Genomic DNA, 15,757 nt, shown 5'->3' with positions numbered 1-15,757 from the left:
ACTCTTTCCTGCCTATGCAGGGGGTCGGACTCGATGATCTATTGAGGTCCCTTCCGACCCTAACATCTATGAATCTATGACATATGCTAAAAAGTATAATCCTACTGTATTTAACTAAGCCATGGCAGCATCTAATACTTCTGCTATTTGAGATGTATTTCAGGAAAAAAATCTGTCTGCAGAAAATATTTTTTTTCCTATCTGGTTAATAACCAAAGTATTTCTGAATATATTAAAATGAGTTATTAGAAACAAATTTGTCCAAAGATCAGGTCCAGTTAATAAAAAGCCAAAGACTAATAGCTATTTTCTAATTATCTAGTATGTGTGGAAAAATTAACACATCAGGACAAGCTCTAAATCCAAAGTTTGGTTTGCATTTCTTTTTAATCCTGTAATATTTAATTCACAGAATTTATTAGAAGCCAACAGATACCTGATCAAAGTACAAGATGTAGCCCAAGTTAGCTGCAGGTCTGAGGAAATTCATCTCTCACTCAGGTAAACAGATCATAAAAATATTGGTGGGTGGTAAATAAAAAGGCATCAAGTGACTGGTTGCTAATTTGGAGGTAGAAAGTTTTCCTTAGGTCACGTTGGCAAAGACTGGAGACATTTTGGGTGGAAGGAAGCGAAGATATAGATGTTAAGTGATGATTACCTATGAGTAACTGTGGGCATTTCAGGCCCCGTCTACAAGTTTTATGTATCATACAATTACCACGTTAATTGCACTATTAATTTGGACCAGCTACATGTGCAAATTAATTATCATGCCATAAAAAGGTCCAACCAGCTATAAAGTTATGGCTGGAAAATGTGTAATAACTTTATAGCTTGTTTGTATCCATCTTTAATTTTCACTTGTAGCAGGGTCTGGTGCAGCTGGGACTGGGAATCCTGCAGCTGAGGGAACTGTCAGCCCCAGTAGTGCCCCATGGCTGCTGAGATGGAGGATCCCACAGCTGGCAGGACTCTATTCTCCTGGCCGTGCCCCGCAGCTGTGGCCTCTGGGGCCTGGCAGTCCTGTGGGGGCACTGCTAGGACTCAGCGTCCTTAAATGCGGGGTGCTGCCAGGGGGAAGAGTTCCATTAGCTGTTGGACGTTGTCCCAGTGGCTGTGGGGCACTGCTGGGATCCAGCTGTGGATCTCTGGGATCTGCCATGGGGCACTGCTAGGAGGGAGAGACTACAACAGTGGGACTCTCAGTCCTGGCAACTGTGGGGTGCTGCCATGGCTGCAAGTCCTGTCAGCTATGGGACTTGCAGCTACAGGAGCTTGTTACTTGCTGGTACAGGGGGAGCCCAGAATGGCAATCCAAGGCTCCCTCTGTACCAGTAGTAAAGCGTGAAAGGATCTGACGCTGCATCCCACAATCATGCCTCCTGTCATGCATGTGTGGCATGGCAGGAAGCGTGATTGTGTGGCCTGTGCATCAGATCCTACCATGCCTTCACCTGAATGTCTAGAGGGGCCCTTAGGGACAGAGATGTGTGGGAAGGGTGGAAGGACAGCAAATTTTTCTTGTTTCCTGCTAATGAAGGAAATACGGCAGCGCTAAACTAATGTGTGAGAAAACGATCAGTTTCATACACAGTGTAGAATATATACATAGCTGCAAGGCCACAATAATTAAAGATTTAACTAACTTCAAGTTTTAACTCTGTTAGTACACCTACCTTGACAGATTCACCTTCATTTTTCGGCTGCGGAGATTGTAATCAGCTGATCTGTGTGATACCACCACACTATTCAGGCGTGATCATGTTGCTAGATTCAGATGTTCATCTCTGGTAGAGGAACCAGGATGTGTTAGCTCTGGATCAGCTGTAAAAGCTAAAAAAGAAAATGTGTCCAAAACCCACTTTATTTCAGGAGTCATTTTCTACATTTCCTCTGCTATTTTAGTTTTGCATTAAGCCCCTTCCTTACAAACCAACTTCTACTGAATTGTTACATGCACAATATTCCAGCTATGGCCGACTGTATAAAATTTAAGAATTACTTTCCTGTTCACAACCCTTTTATATTGCAACATTTAAGACTAGGGTGCAAATAAAAGAAATATAAAGGAAGATTCAAAGTTGGCTATAGGTGAGGGAGGAAAACAGTTTAGTAGTTTATTGCTAGAACTGAGGTGCCATACACTGAAATTAAGAGAGAGCCTATTAGATATAATGAGGTATTCATTACTACATGTTAAGTTCTCTTAAGCCAACTTTTGCACACTTGTAATATGCTAATTATCATGGGTGACTGGTGCCTCCTGAGTCTGGGGGGCACCCACAGATACCCCTGGCAGGGACAGCTCTGCCGAGGGGGAGAGAGGCACATGCTGCTCTGTGCCTCCCCCCACCAGTCACCTATACTGATTATGCAAAGACTAGAAGAACTAACATTTCAGTACTATTAATAGTGAGGAAGTAGAACTTAAGTTGTCCTTTGCCCTTTTTCAGTAGAATTGTGGTTGCATTACTACTAGTTGGAACTATTAATAACAGAATTATTATTATTACTTTAATATTAAAGTAAATTAGAGTACTTTAATGTTTTAAATTCTCTAAACTAAAAGTAAAAACAGAAGCCACTTCTCCATATGTTAAAAGTTCTCTCTCTCTGTATCTACTTTGTTTCTCAGAGTCAACCTAAAACCATGATGCTCAACCAAATTTCCACAAGATCCTTTTAAGGGCGCGACACGATTAGCACTGTTAGGTTCACAAATATCTACAGACGATTCACAAGATAAAACTAGATTTCAAATATGAACTTATAGTGGCAAAAATTCTGACCTGTTATGGTCCTGAGTTCTTTGCAACAGAAGAATTGCTCTATTATTTTTCCATAGTTTAAAAAACAAAACAAAACAGTGAAAGCTTAGAGCTGGCATTTTCTGAGGAGTGCCTTTAGTCTAAAAAGGTCAAGAACCATTGGACTTTAGGGCTGCCTTCAAGTCCCTGCAAACTGATCATCAAGACTGGAAGCTCTGTTCAGTCAAAGGACCTGAAGTCCAGCTTCCTGCTGGGTGGCCACCTGCAGTGTTTAGGACTCAAATTGGCACTGTGCACTGTAAGCACAGGAAGTCCACCACAGCAATTCTGTAACCTCCTCTTCCTGATTTTTGGCCCTTTTCTACACCACTTCCAGTTTCCACTGTCTGTAAGAGCCAAGTACAGGCAGCAGGCAGCCTGATTCCTAGGACTCCGTTGGAGGAACAGTAAAACACAATTCACAGCAGCTACTTGTTTAGATATAACACAGGAAGGGATACACAATAATTCATTCACAGTTTATCTGTAAATTACTAGGAAATAAGATAAATCTGAATTGAAAGGAAAAAAAGTACATTAAAATGTCTGAACCCAGTTGCTATTATGTAAAAAGATGTATCCCCAACTATAGCTTCAGCTTTAGGGATCCTTATAACCAAGCCAGATAACAAAACGTGTATTCCAGGGTCACTAGAACCCAGAGTTTGAACTGTAGCTCTACATGTAAATACAAAACATGGACAATGATCTAATCATCCCGTTTCTTGTCCAAGCTCAGGTCCTTTTCTTAATGTTATGGCCCCTTTCCTATTATTTGCACTTAAACTCCTATGCCCCCAAAACAAGAAAGTTCATGTACTCTTCAAATGTATTTCTTAGATGCGTCGGAAATATTCACGCTCATTTCTTAGAGGCCTTGACAGATTTGTCTTTCAGAGTTTACAGTAATCCTTCATTTTTTTTTGTTCTTTTACAGACTCTATGAACACGTCAGTGATCTTAGTCTTTTTCTTTTCAATGATGCACTTGTTATTTCAAGCTGCAACATCTCTTACAAGCCTTTTGAACAGATCCCAAACACATCATACCAATTCTTGGCATCAGTAGCACTTCACAGGCTCCTTGTAGAAGACATTCCAGACTCAAAATGTATGTTTTGTAATATTAGTACAATGGTCAAAAGAAACTTAAGATGTTAAGATTACCTGCCAGGAGACCCCCCAGACCAGGCTAAAGGCTGTTTAAGGTGTACCACTATGTAGAAAAAACCTCAAGATTCTTCAGGCAAAAAGGAGAGTAGGAAGAAGCTGACTCTAGGCCTAGGTCTCAATTAGGTGGGTGCTCCCAGAATTGTATGCATTTTGCACTAAACAGTTGTTGGTTTAAAAAAAAAATAAAAAAAATCTGGCAGCACGTACCAAAAATCAGGTCTTCTGTAAGTGGAATTCCTAAACACTAATCTACAGACATTCCTTTCTGCCCAGTATCCCAATAATAGATTTCCCCATTCACCTTAGTTTATAGCCCAGCAGTCACTCTCTTAGCAGGTGGGAAATAGTGGTCAGAATATCCTCAAGCTGAGAAAGGCTTAGAATCCAGGACTCACTTTCTGGGCAAATGCTCTAACCACTGGCTTATTACATATGATGCACACTTATCAAACTGTTCATTTCCAATAATACTTGTAGACACCAAACTTTAGAGGGACTCTGGATCAAAAGTAGACAGAGGTGCCTGCTGGCAGGTCTGACTCAGATGCCTAAATTCTGGGTGGTGTGGGAGCTTAGAGACACCCTCCGTTAGTGTTTTATTGACTTGACTAGTAGTTAGATTCATGCTTGGGTTGTAGATATTTTGATTGCCTTCTGACAAGAGTGGGGACTGAGATCAGGTTGATGACCAAAGTCAAGGACAATAAGAAGTCCTTCTTTAGGTATATAGAGAACAGGAAGACCAAGGGAAATGTGGGGCCCTTGCAGAATGGGATGGGACAGCTGATAGAGTCAGGAGAAAGCTGAACTCGTTAATGAATACATTGGGTGGGTGTTCCTGCATACAAATGGTGGTCAGCTGCCTGGCCAGATACTGGATGGATTGGGGTGGGGGATGAAAGGATGGGAACATGCTGACATAATGTTGTACTGTAATGGTCCAGAAAATATGCAAGAGGCAATTTTTGTAGGTGATATCTTTTATTGGACCAGCTTGGTTGGAATAGGCTTAGACCAGGTTTTGGGTATCTCAGTACCCTTCTTCAGGCCTCTGGGAAAGAAGCAGACAGCAGAGCTAAGTAACAGAGGAACAAAAACTTATGTAAAACTCTTGCTTCTCACCATTAGAGTAATAACCTTGATAGTCAGATGTTTTTGTCTCAGTTTTACTCCTGCACCTGATCTGTTATAGCCTTTCCATATTCAATCATAATGAAAAGTTTGATTATTTAAGGCAATTCCTCCTGCCTGTTTATCAAAAACAATTTTTTACATAGTATAGAACACCTATATTAATCAGTGCTTCACTGGAAACCCTGAAGAAAGATTGTTTATCAAATAAGTGACAGACAGTAGAAAAAAAGTGTTCAATTATTGAATGAGCAAACAGCTGGAGAGGGAAACCACTTGATGAATGCCCATATTTCATTAACACTAATGAGTTTGTAATGAGTTTTATGAATGCATGAGAACAGATCCATTCCTTGTGTATCTATTTTAGAGAGGATTTCTCAAGTCTAAGACTGTACAGATTTGAAGTTTTCTTTGCCAGACCTGTACTGTCAAAACATCTGCAGCACGGATCTGGTTAGCATAACAAAATTATACACAATTAATTCGGCTCTATACAAACCAACTTTACACCAGTAGTGCTGAGGAGACTAATTAACGGATTGTTCTTGTACTAGTTGAGTCTCTATTTACTGTTTAAGTCAACCAAGTTGCTGGAGCTATGTTATTTTTACATGTAAAGTCAGCATTCTTACATTTCAAGAGTAACAAATATGATTCCCATCTCATTTAATCAATAAGCTTCCACATGATTCAGCCACAAACAATCAGGCAAGCTTCCACAAATGTTATTTTTGCAATCTGTTGCATTCATTAATGAACTATTATTGGAAGTCAGTTTCTAATAGAGTAAGCTATTTCCAAGTCTATTAAAACTGTGCCCATCCTCTAAATAACCTATTGATCAACAGGAACACACTACCCTAAACCACTTTTCTGTATAACAGATATCAAGAATGCATTTATTCTACAAGGGCCAAAACAGCGATGGATTTGTTCTACAGAGGATGAAGACAGTAAATTCACATGGCTGTCTGTGCTGCACAGTGCAATCAACTGTAGCATTGAGAAAAACTGTTCTTAAAATGAATCTCAGAGCTTTTAGTATGTGCTAATTATCTGCAAGAACAGAAGATATGATATTTTGTGCAATCTGAGGAACTATTGCTCAAATTTAATATAATAAAAATTATCGCTTTTAGAATGTACAGGTAAGACTAAAAAAAATACAACAGAACTAACACAGCCTTACACAGTAGATAGGAGGGTTTGATATTTTAAAAATACTATTACAGTTCATTTGACTATAGAATTCAAGGCAAAATTCTCATACTTATGACTAAGGGCCTTCATAAAAATTTACACTGTATGACTAAATAATGAAGAACTGCTATATGCACAAATTATCCCTTCACCTACAGGAAGGGACCTTGTTTTTTCTCCGTTGTTTCGTTATTTGAAACGCACAAGATTTTAAGTGGTATGTCCCTGTACTTTCTGTTATCATCTTGTGCCAATTCCTTGTTTCAAGAACATTAAGGATATACAATTTCCCCCCCTTTTTAAACTAGAGAACAAACCCTCCTTGAGTGAAAATTTTACTCAAAAAGTTATGAATGGTAAGTCATGAATACTAAACCATGGAGTCATATTGCTCTGGAAAGTAAAATGAAATAATAAAATAAGGTTCCAGGGACAATTGGTTCTTTAATTGTTGAAACTGAAGCACCTACCCAAAAGAGACTGCTGTACCAGGTACTTAATTAAAGAAAAAACAGAGAAGTGATTTAAAATGCAAACAAGAGAACAGCTCTGTCTTTGCCTTGAAATTACATAGTTCTGTTCGTATTTCTTTGGGAATCTTATGCCATTTGTAATTGTTTCATGGAATGAGAATGTGTTCAATTAAAAGCTAAAGATAGATAGTTTTAGAAAGCTATTTCTGAACAACAGAAAAAAATATGAGGGGTATTACTAGGAAGATTCAGACATTTGTGCAATTTATTTTGCTTAGCTACTTGAAGCAAATACAAGTTCTTAGTGGGAGTAGAGCAAAGGATTCCTCAACCTGCAAAGGCATGGTTAAGAGATAAAATGTGTGACAGAACTTCTACGGGGGACAAAGCTTATTTGGGTAGGAACTGTAATGCCAAAGAATTCCTTTAATATCCTTATGGACATAGTTTTCAGCATTAAGTAAGGGGTTATCTAGTTTGTGCAGTGCACAAATGGTTTTAAGCCTAAAATGAGGAATATTTGAGAGGCACAAGACATGTTAGAATAATTCTTAAAATACAATGATGGTTGTTTTATATTAGCACTGCCTTTGGAAAAAAGGAATGGCTTTCCATGTATTTTGTTCCATTTTGTAGATCTGTTAAACAGACATAGGGATGGACAATGAATAGGTTTTGGATGTGCAAAGGTAACAGTTTAAGCAGTGGGAATGGAGGAAAGGAATAAAAACAAAACAGCAAAGGGAAACAAGATGGAAAGAAAAGAAAAGAAAAGAAGCAAATGTAAGAAATGATTGGTTTTGAAATAAAAGTTCATTTTTCCTAAAGAAAGCTTTGGAAGAAAAATGCTGGCTTGAACTGTGTTGACAACTGCCCATCCTCTTTAATGTGTACAGTAATAATTCCCTATCTACGGTATTTATGCTACCAGTGTAAATACATGCCAGGAGCACACAATAGCAGAGATTGCATATACATTGTGCTAGGTATCCTATAAAGAGTCTGTGCTTAAGATTCAAAATCTGGATTTATAACAAAATGCAACATGTAGCTGGAACAGACAAGTGAGGTAACATTTAAAAAAATGTTTTTCAGGCTATATGGACCTCTTTTCTTTGCCTTCCACATGTTCTTTTATTGGAAGTTAACTCCGTCAAGATAAGGTAGCTCTGTAGGAACACCACCTGAACTGATGCCCTTAAGACAAGAGACACTTAAGACACCTCAAGACTCTGTAGTATATAGTGAAAAGTTTGATTTAAGAATTTGCTGAATGATGCATTCAACTGAACCACAGTACAGTCTTTAAAAATAGACAATCCACTGGCTAGACATAATTATGCTACAGCTATTACTACAAGTTCTTAATTTGAGTGATTTATTTACAATTTGTCAATTTCACTGCATATACATATTTAAATTTTAGTGTAAAAGTTTAATTAAAAAATTTGAATGTTTAAAAAAATATTAACTTTTATACAAGTAGAGGTTTTATTCTTATTCCTCAAACGCTGATAGCAGAAGCAAAATTATTTTACTTTAACTTGGAAATATTTCAGTCCATTTTTAGAAAGGAATTTTTAAAATTCAAACTGCATGGACAACTATATGCGGTAATTTAAAAAAAAATCATATTCTCAAGTGTATCTAGTTACAAAGCACAGCATCTGGTTTTTTTACAGCAATAATTAGTCACATAACTGAAGTGATCTTAGGCCATCATCTTCCCTGGATTGCCTTGCATTTCTCCTTATGACTTGTATCTACTTTCACAGGCTAACAACTGACAAAGATATTGTGGAATTACAATTACATTGGCAACTTATCTTTAAAAATGTTATTTCACTATAGATTTTTCAACCTGTGCTACATGCAAATAAAAAGATTCACGTTTTCATGCAGCTGTGAAGTCTGATTTATACCCAAGGAATGCAGGTTTGCATGGAATGTATAAAAGCTAGCAGAAATGTTTTCATGGCATTTTAAAAAATGAATTTGAACAGTTAGACTAGTATATTAACAACTATAATTACCTTGTTAGTCTACAACAACCCTAAATGGAAAACTCTTATTTATTTACTGTCTAAACTGAAATGCAAGCAAAAGGCAGCATACAAAGTGGAAAAACTGACTTAAATTTTCTTGTCACTCATTAAGAACAAGTAAGAGAATCTAATTAAAACCCAAACAGCAAAACAAGGAGGATAAGGATTTCTAAACCGTGACCCATTTTAGTTTGATTACATTAGAAGGTACTTTCACAGAAGCCTACCAAAAAGGTAGTTTAACAACATGGTTGATCCGCGCTCTCATTTGATCCAAAATCTTACATTTTTTTAAATAGAGGATATCTATGTTTCTTTACAAGCTTAATCATGAATGTGATCTTGTACTATAGAAATAATTCAGCTACACAAACAAGGCACTAGCATAAATGGAGCATAGCCACAGACTACCAAACTAATTTCACTGGTAGCTAAAAGCCTAAAATCTGGGTTTAAAAAAAAAAAAACAGCCCACAAATTAGGATTTACTGCTCATTGCACTTGCCATCAAAAATAGATTTAAAATATTCCTGCTAACTTGCAAGAGAAACCTATTTGTGTGAGTTACTGATTTCAGTTAAGGATGAATCAACAATATTAAAATATTGTGCTGTTTTATTGGTGTAAAAATCACACAATTGCTAGTTCTGATTCTGCTGAGATACATCCATGCAATTTAACATCTATGATCCCACAGCCAGAAGAAGCTATTAAATAGAGTATCTGCTGTTAGTCAGCAATTAATGCAAATTTACATATGAGATCAAAAGTTGTGTATCATACAATATACAACAAATCCTAATACAGTACATCAACCTGAAGAGCAGGATACACTCAGGGAACTCTCTGTTAATAGTGAAGCCTGTATGTGCCAGAAGAATAAGTCCGGGAGACAAGATGACAAAAAGGTAACCCAGGAGTCCTAAGAAGCAAACTGTTTAATTTTTTTGGCTGGGAATTAGAAGTTCATAGAGGTATTGACACATTACTTGACAATACAATCTGTTACAGTAAGGACTGGTGGATCTGATCTGTTAATAAAAGGTAATGTGTGAAGCATGCAGTTACAGGTGGTGCTCAGGAAATGTGCAATCAATATACCAAGAATTAACACCCAATTCTTTCACAAAAGGGATCACTGAAAAAGATCCGTTAGGTCTAGTATCAATTGTACCATTAAGTCATTTATATGCATGCGGCAGAATCAGGATCATGAGTGGACAAATGAACACCTGGCAATCTGGGGTCACATATTGTAGAGTACATAAGAAAAACATGAAATAACCAAATACATTTGATATGGCAAGGTAGCCTGCAAGAACTCTGGCACCCAGAAGGATCTGGTTTATTGCAAGAGCAGGCCTTCTGGAATTGTAAATGACTCGCTGAATTGTGAAAGGTGGCTTGGGCAGTAAATTTTGATTGATGAGAACCAGGGTAGATCCAGGGGGTGCAGTGCTACAGATGCACCTCCTTCAGTCAACACTGTAGAAGCAGAAGCCTGGGACACTTAAGTCCCACAATTGGGTAAGAATACTCTCCTGTCCCCTTCATGTTCCCTCCCCTTCCTTCTCCCCACTCCTTGCTGCCGTTATCTCCAGTTACTCTGGGAACGAGGGTTTGGAGAGGCTCCAGAGCCACTCCTGCCTGCTCCAGCTGTGCCATGAGGGAAGCCAGGCTCAGTTATGGACAGCAGCAGAGGCAGTTCTCTTGACCCTGCACAGTTCCCCTTGGTGTTCCCTGCCAGTGCAGGAGCAGGCATGGGAGAAGGGAACTTGTCCACTGCTACCTCTGCCTGGGCCTGGCTTCATGTGCAGGATAGGGATGGCTCTGGCACTTACCCCATGCCCCTTGGGTCAGCTGGGGACAGCAGAGACACTGGCTGCAATGGGTGACGGAGGGGGACGGCGGGGACTTGCCTCTGGGCAGAGGGGAAGCGAAGTGATAGAAGATTGTTACCTGATTGAAGAAGTAAAAGTCCCAAGCTACTGCAGCCATGGTGTGGTCTAACTGCCAGGGCAGCAGTAGAGGGGTGAGGAAGCTGGGAGCAGGGGCTGCACTCACACCTGCAATACTGGTCACTGCTCCCTCAACCCCCTTTCAAAATCCCTTAAGATAACATACTAGTTTTTCCTGTATTAAACCAATGTTGCATTTTAGGAGGCTATTTATGGTATATTATGTGCTTTAATGTTAAGAGTTAACTGGCTAGTTATCCTCTTCTCTAAGTGTGTTTTGTGACATGAAATATAGAAACCATTCTGAAATTCCAGTTTGAAGTTTTGGCCACTGAAACTGTGCAAATAAATCCAACATATTGTTAAGAAAAATGGCAGGGAAGGCAGTGCCAAAATATACAACATTCAAGGAAAAGATTGTGATTCTTTTTGTACTGAAATTAAGAAAATTAAATACATTAGTGAATAAACGGGACAGAACAGAACCACAAAATGTAATGTTCAATAGAGTGCATTGAGCTGAATGCATGGATCTTTGAATAGGCTTTAAACCCAACCCCCCTTTCAAAATTAGTAAGTTCACAGTTAACGGCAGTTGGCTTATAGGTGAGAAAAGGGTCGAAGCTGCTCCAGTTGAACTTCTAAGGAGATTCTCTCTTCAAGAACATCCTAGAAAAGAAGGATAGTTTTATTTAAAGTTCAAGTGAAATACCAGGATGAAAAAGAAATTCCACCTGTAAGTAAAATTGGGCAAACTGTCAGTTTTGGCCACCAATTTATAATTTTTCTAAGTTTTGGAAAGAGACTCTTTCCAGTTAACTGAAATAACTTTTATCTAGTGAATATTCTTTATTTCTAAACGTTTAATATATTTAATTAAAATGACTTAAAAATGATTCTGTGTATTTTGAACTTAATTTCATTACAAAAAACCTTTTCAGGGTTTGATTTCTTACTCAAATGGTGAAAAATATCACAATTGCATCTCTAAATGCATTGCTTCCAAGGCACTTCCAATTACCTTTTGTTTGGAACAGTGATATCAAATACAGATGATATCAGTCATCTCTTCTCTTGATTCTGCTGTAGTTGAAAGTAAGCCTATAAACAGACACGCAAGCAGATCATCTGTGGTGGGATGTACCCAGCACAGCTAATCTACTTCTTTGGGGGAGACATCACCTGTTGTCCCACATGCATCCTGCAGGACAACATTCACGGTGCACCTCTTAAGTTGGGTACTGTGGTTTCCTTATTTTCAGAGATGCACAGAGACAAATTCCCCAGGCACATCTCTGCAGACGGGGAACCCTAGGATTCCTCACTTGTTGCAGAGATGTGCCTACAGATTCCAATTTGGGGTGTACTTCTGCAAACAGGGAAGCCTGAGAAGGCGTTCCTAGGGCTGGATCTTGTGAGCCCTGAAACACCCTGCAGGGAAATCCCTAGGGCATACAGGCTTGGACCCCTCAACCTCTGGAAGTGGAGGGCAAGGCCCTAGAGCTGCCTGCCTTCTCCCATCTTAAAACAAGTGTCCATCACAAAATAGTGGCAGAAATTAATACTACCTTGTCACAGGCAGAAGTCTATGCATTTGTGGTGGGACAAAGAACACAGATGTTTGTTTGCTTTTTCTGTGCTGCCATAATTTTTTTTATGGCACTGTCTGTCTGCAACCTAAGTCAATCAGTAATACAAAAGAAATAAAAAGAAAGGCACCATGTAGAACCCTTGAGGCAAAGTCCTTGCAATTCCAAGGTTCTATATGAATTACTGTATTTTCTCACAAACAACAGGCACCTTTCCTTCCAAAATTGGGGTGCATGCAATTAAGCGGGGAAGCTGATTTTGTGACCGGGATAGAAGCATTCTGCTTTGATTCCTGATCCACAGTGCAGCATCTGTTGCATTATTATTCAGGCAGCTAACTGAGTCATTTGATTTAGTGGCTCATTACTCCAGGTGTTAACAATAGTCTCTCCTTTTTAATGGTCTTGATGTTCCACTAATCAAGCTAACCTTTTTAAAGGACATTTTTGCTGTTTGCTAGCTGCTCCTGGTCTCTCTCCTCCTATTTCACAGCCTTGGAGACTCTTTAGTCCTTTTCAAAATCAAAGATCCACCCATGGAGACGGGTCTTCAGCAGCAGCTAGGGTTTCCCCTTTAGTTAAGCAGGAAAGAGAGGGTGAGTCAGCTGAAGATTAGGCTGTGCCCCTGCTCCATGCAGCCATAACTCTGGAAAAATCTTTTTTTCTTCATTCTGCCTTTCAAAAACAAGGTGCCTATTATATTCTGAGGTGTTGTATGCGAGAAAATACAACATGATATATACGACCTGCTTAACATTTTAAGGAGAGGTTTCCTAAGCTTTTTTCCATATACCATTTGTGAGTACCTATATATCCCAAACACAAACATCTACTTAAGTACTTCCATCACCGTCTTTCTGCCCCTACTACATGCACAGCCTTACATAAACAGATATACAGAACAGTGGTGTTACCTTTAACTGCTGCTGTAGTTCGCTATTCAATCTGGCCAAAACAGTGTTGGTTTCCTTATTGCGCCTGATTGATGCCTGAATTGCCTTCTTGTCTTTTCCAACTGATCTGAGGATATATTAAAAATATTTTAAGAAATCTTTTCACTGCCAAAAACTAAAACCAATTACTTGTATTACTGGTCAGTTCAATTCCTTAGACTCTATTAGCTGTTCAGCGACCAACATTTTGATTCTTCACAACATTGTGTAGTTAGTGACCATTTCCCCTTGCTTGCCTTTCTACAGATTAAAACAAGTAGTTAATCAATCTTGTCCACACAGAAGCTTTCCAAAAGAACAACCAAAACTGTATTTATAAATTGCCACAGTAGTCTGGAAGATTTAAATGTACAAACACACAATACCAAACTAAATTTCCTCATGCCTAACATAGGCAAAAGGCAAAGGATACAAAACTTAGTTGAATTTCAAGACTGTCCATGTTCAGCACTTTATTTATAACTAATACCCCTATAGACTTATACATAGCAGTTAAAATCTCCAAGATGCAAAACAGGCATCACTTTACACACCCAAAATTCAAGTGCATTACAAGATTCACATCTATATTAACAGGGATTCTTTCAGAGGCTTTCATTTAAAAGCCTTTAGATTTAGGTTTCACTCACTGATTAGTTTTGCATTTGATTTTATAGCCACTAGTATTTAATCAATACAGTTTTATTTGCTCTTTAAGTGTAAACGTCCCATTATTAGATGTATTTATACACATCTTCTGTTACCTAGGAATTGACGGCTGTGAAGCAAGAACAGCAGCTATGACACCTGTTTTCTGTGTATGTTCCTCAACTTCAGGTCTCAGCTCATCTTCTGATTTTAATCTTCTGCGAATAGGCTTTGGTGGTGGAGCAAGGGGTGTAGTGCCTTTGCCCTGGGAAACAAAGCATTACGTGAGTCCTAAAAACACTGATTTAAAACAATCTACTTTAAGTCATATCCCCCTGCTGGCATCAAAACAGCCACAAGAATAGTTACAATTCAAAGCAGCAGTAGTTAACCATGGAAGTGTGCATGTATGTTATGAATAACTGCAAGGCAAAGATTTCTTTGGATGATATTCTTTAGCAGACTAACTACATAGTTGGGATAGGTTAGACAAGCTTTTGAATGCGAGACCTTCTTCAGTTTCACTAAAAGATATCACCCAAAGAAATCTTTACTTCTTGCATGATCCCTGGACCATGAATAACTGCTTCAGCCATCTGTTCCTGAAGATTCTAAACAACTAACCAAAAAGGACTCAATTTGGCTAACTTAATTTGACCATTTATCTCCAAGTCTATTTTACTTAAAACAAAGTGCAAAATGGAACCAGTCCTGTAAACATGTAATACCTCTAGCTACGAATATAAGTATTTAAAAGTTTGGAAGCAAAGAAAACTGGGTTCAAATGGAAACAAAACCTAAGGTGTAGCAATCATTACCTGCTTCTACTTCAATACATGTTCCTGTATGCATTTGAAACCTGCATTTCCCTTTGCAGTATAGTTTACTTACTGTGTTATTGGGGACACTAGTAGCTGCTTTGTCTTCAACTCTTCCCTCTGTTTTGGCAGCTCTAAGAGAACTTGCAGAATCGGAGGGTTTTTCAGCCTGCAGAGAATTAGATAGATAGTTTAAAAATACTGTATTTAGTAAGCAGAATGACTGCATATTTCATACTGGCAGTTTCTCCTGTTAGACTGACCCAATTTACATTCTCAAATCTCATGCATTTAAGCCTTCTTTAACAACCTGAGGGTGGAGAGTAAAGACTGTGCTCAATTACCAACACTAGCTGGTGAATTCCTAGGGAACACACACTGCTGTCTCATTATTGTGACCTGGGGACAAGGTTGTAGTAAGAAAGCTATACTCTGAGAGGCAGCAATATAACTGGATCTTTTGAACACTTAACAGGAACTTCCTGCTATTGGAAATAATCTCAGCATGAAGATAGCTTCAAATATTTTTGAGGTAATGTGCTTTAAGTCGGAGGTTGAACAGTTCATCTTGCAGTAATACCTGAAGACCCCTGACTGACTGAGGACAGTGCTCCTTGTGCTAAGCAGTGTATAAAACGAGTATAACAGTCCCTGCCTCACTCTGAACAGACAAGACAGAAAAATGGGGGGAAGGGAAACCAACATGAAGCATTAAGGTATTTATGTGAGGTCCACCTAATAAATCAGTGACAAAACTGGAAATACATTCTTGCAATTTATTGGACCCCAATAAATGAATCCCTGTGCACCGCTGAGCCTCTCAAAGATTTGCTACACAGGGATTCCTGAATGATGGTCTCCCCTGCTGCCTGCCTGTCCAATACTCTGGATTTCAAGTCTGAAAGTCAAATTCCCATTGAAGCTTTAACAGATATTCTACTCTGCTCAACTTCTGCTTAAACAGACAGTCCAGTGGAC

At 38.7% G+C, this 15,757-nt stretch overlaps 2 protein-coding genes across 19 annotated transcripts in view; one reads left to right on the top strand and one right to left on the bottom strand.

Annotated features, from left to right (window-relative positions):
• The window catches only part of ECT2L (epithelial cell transforming 2 like), a 68,981-nt gene extending 59,383 nt beyond the window's left edge, over positions 1-9,598 (top strand). Inside the window, exons 19-21 of the mRNA XM_025200313.1 lie at positions 413-501; positions 3,748-3,920; positions 6,001-9,598. Coding sequence (XP_025056098.1) covers positions 413-501; positions 3,748-3,920; positions 6,001-6,137 — 399 coding nt within the window. The 3' untranslated portion in view covers positions 6,138-9,598. The remainder of the gene's footprint in view (positions 1-412; positions 502-3,747; positions 3,921-6,000) is intronic.
• Positions 9,599-9,754: 156 nt separating this feature from the next.
• Positions 9,755-15,757, bottom strand: part of REPS1 (RALBP1 associated Eps domain containing 1) — a 101,080-nt gene continuing 95,077 nt past the window's right edge. For 15 of the 18 annotated variants that reach the window (XM_014518531.2, XM_014518532.2, XM_014518533.2 and 12 more), the window contains 4 exons: positions 14,853-14,948; positions 14,078-14,226; positions 13,296-13,401; positions 9,755-11,461 (listed from right to left, as the gene is read on the bottom strand). In XM_014518531.2, the coding sequence (XP_014374017.1) occupies positions 11,393-11,461; positions 13,296-13,401; positions 14,078-14,226; positions 14,853-14,948 (420 nt within the window). In that variant the 3' untranslated portion in view covers positions 9,755-11,392. Of the gene's footprint in view, positions 11,462-11,813; positions 11,894-13,024; positions 13,053-13,295; positions 13,402-14,077; positions 14,227-14,852; positions 14,949-15,757 lie in introns of those variants that run through there. The other 3 variants (XM_025200315.1, XR_003093299.1, XR_003093300.1) reach the window with 3 other exon arrangements.

This window comes from Alligator sinensis, unplaced genomic scaffold (genome assembly GCF_000455745.1).
Source record: "Alligator sinensis unplaced genomic scaffold, ASM45574v1 scaffold542_1, whole genome shotgun sequence".
NCBI lineage: Eukaryota > Metazoa > Chordata > Crocodylia > Alligatoridae > Alligator > Alligator sinensis.
The sequence above is the reverse complement of the archived record's forward strand: the minus strand, read 5'-3'. Positions and strand labels throughout refer to the sequence as shown.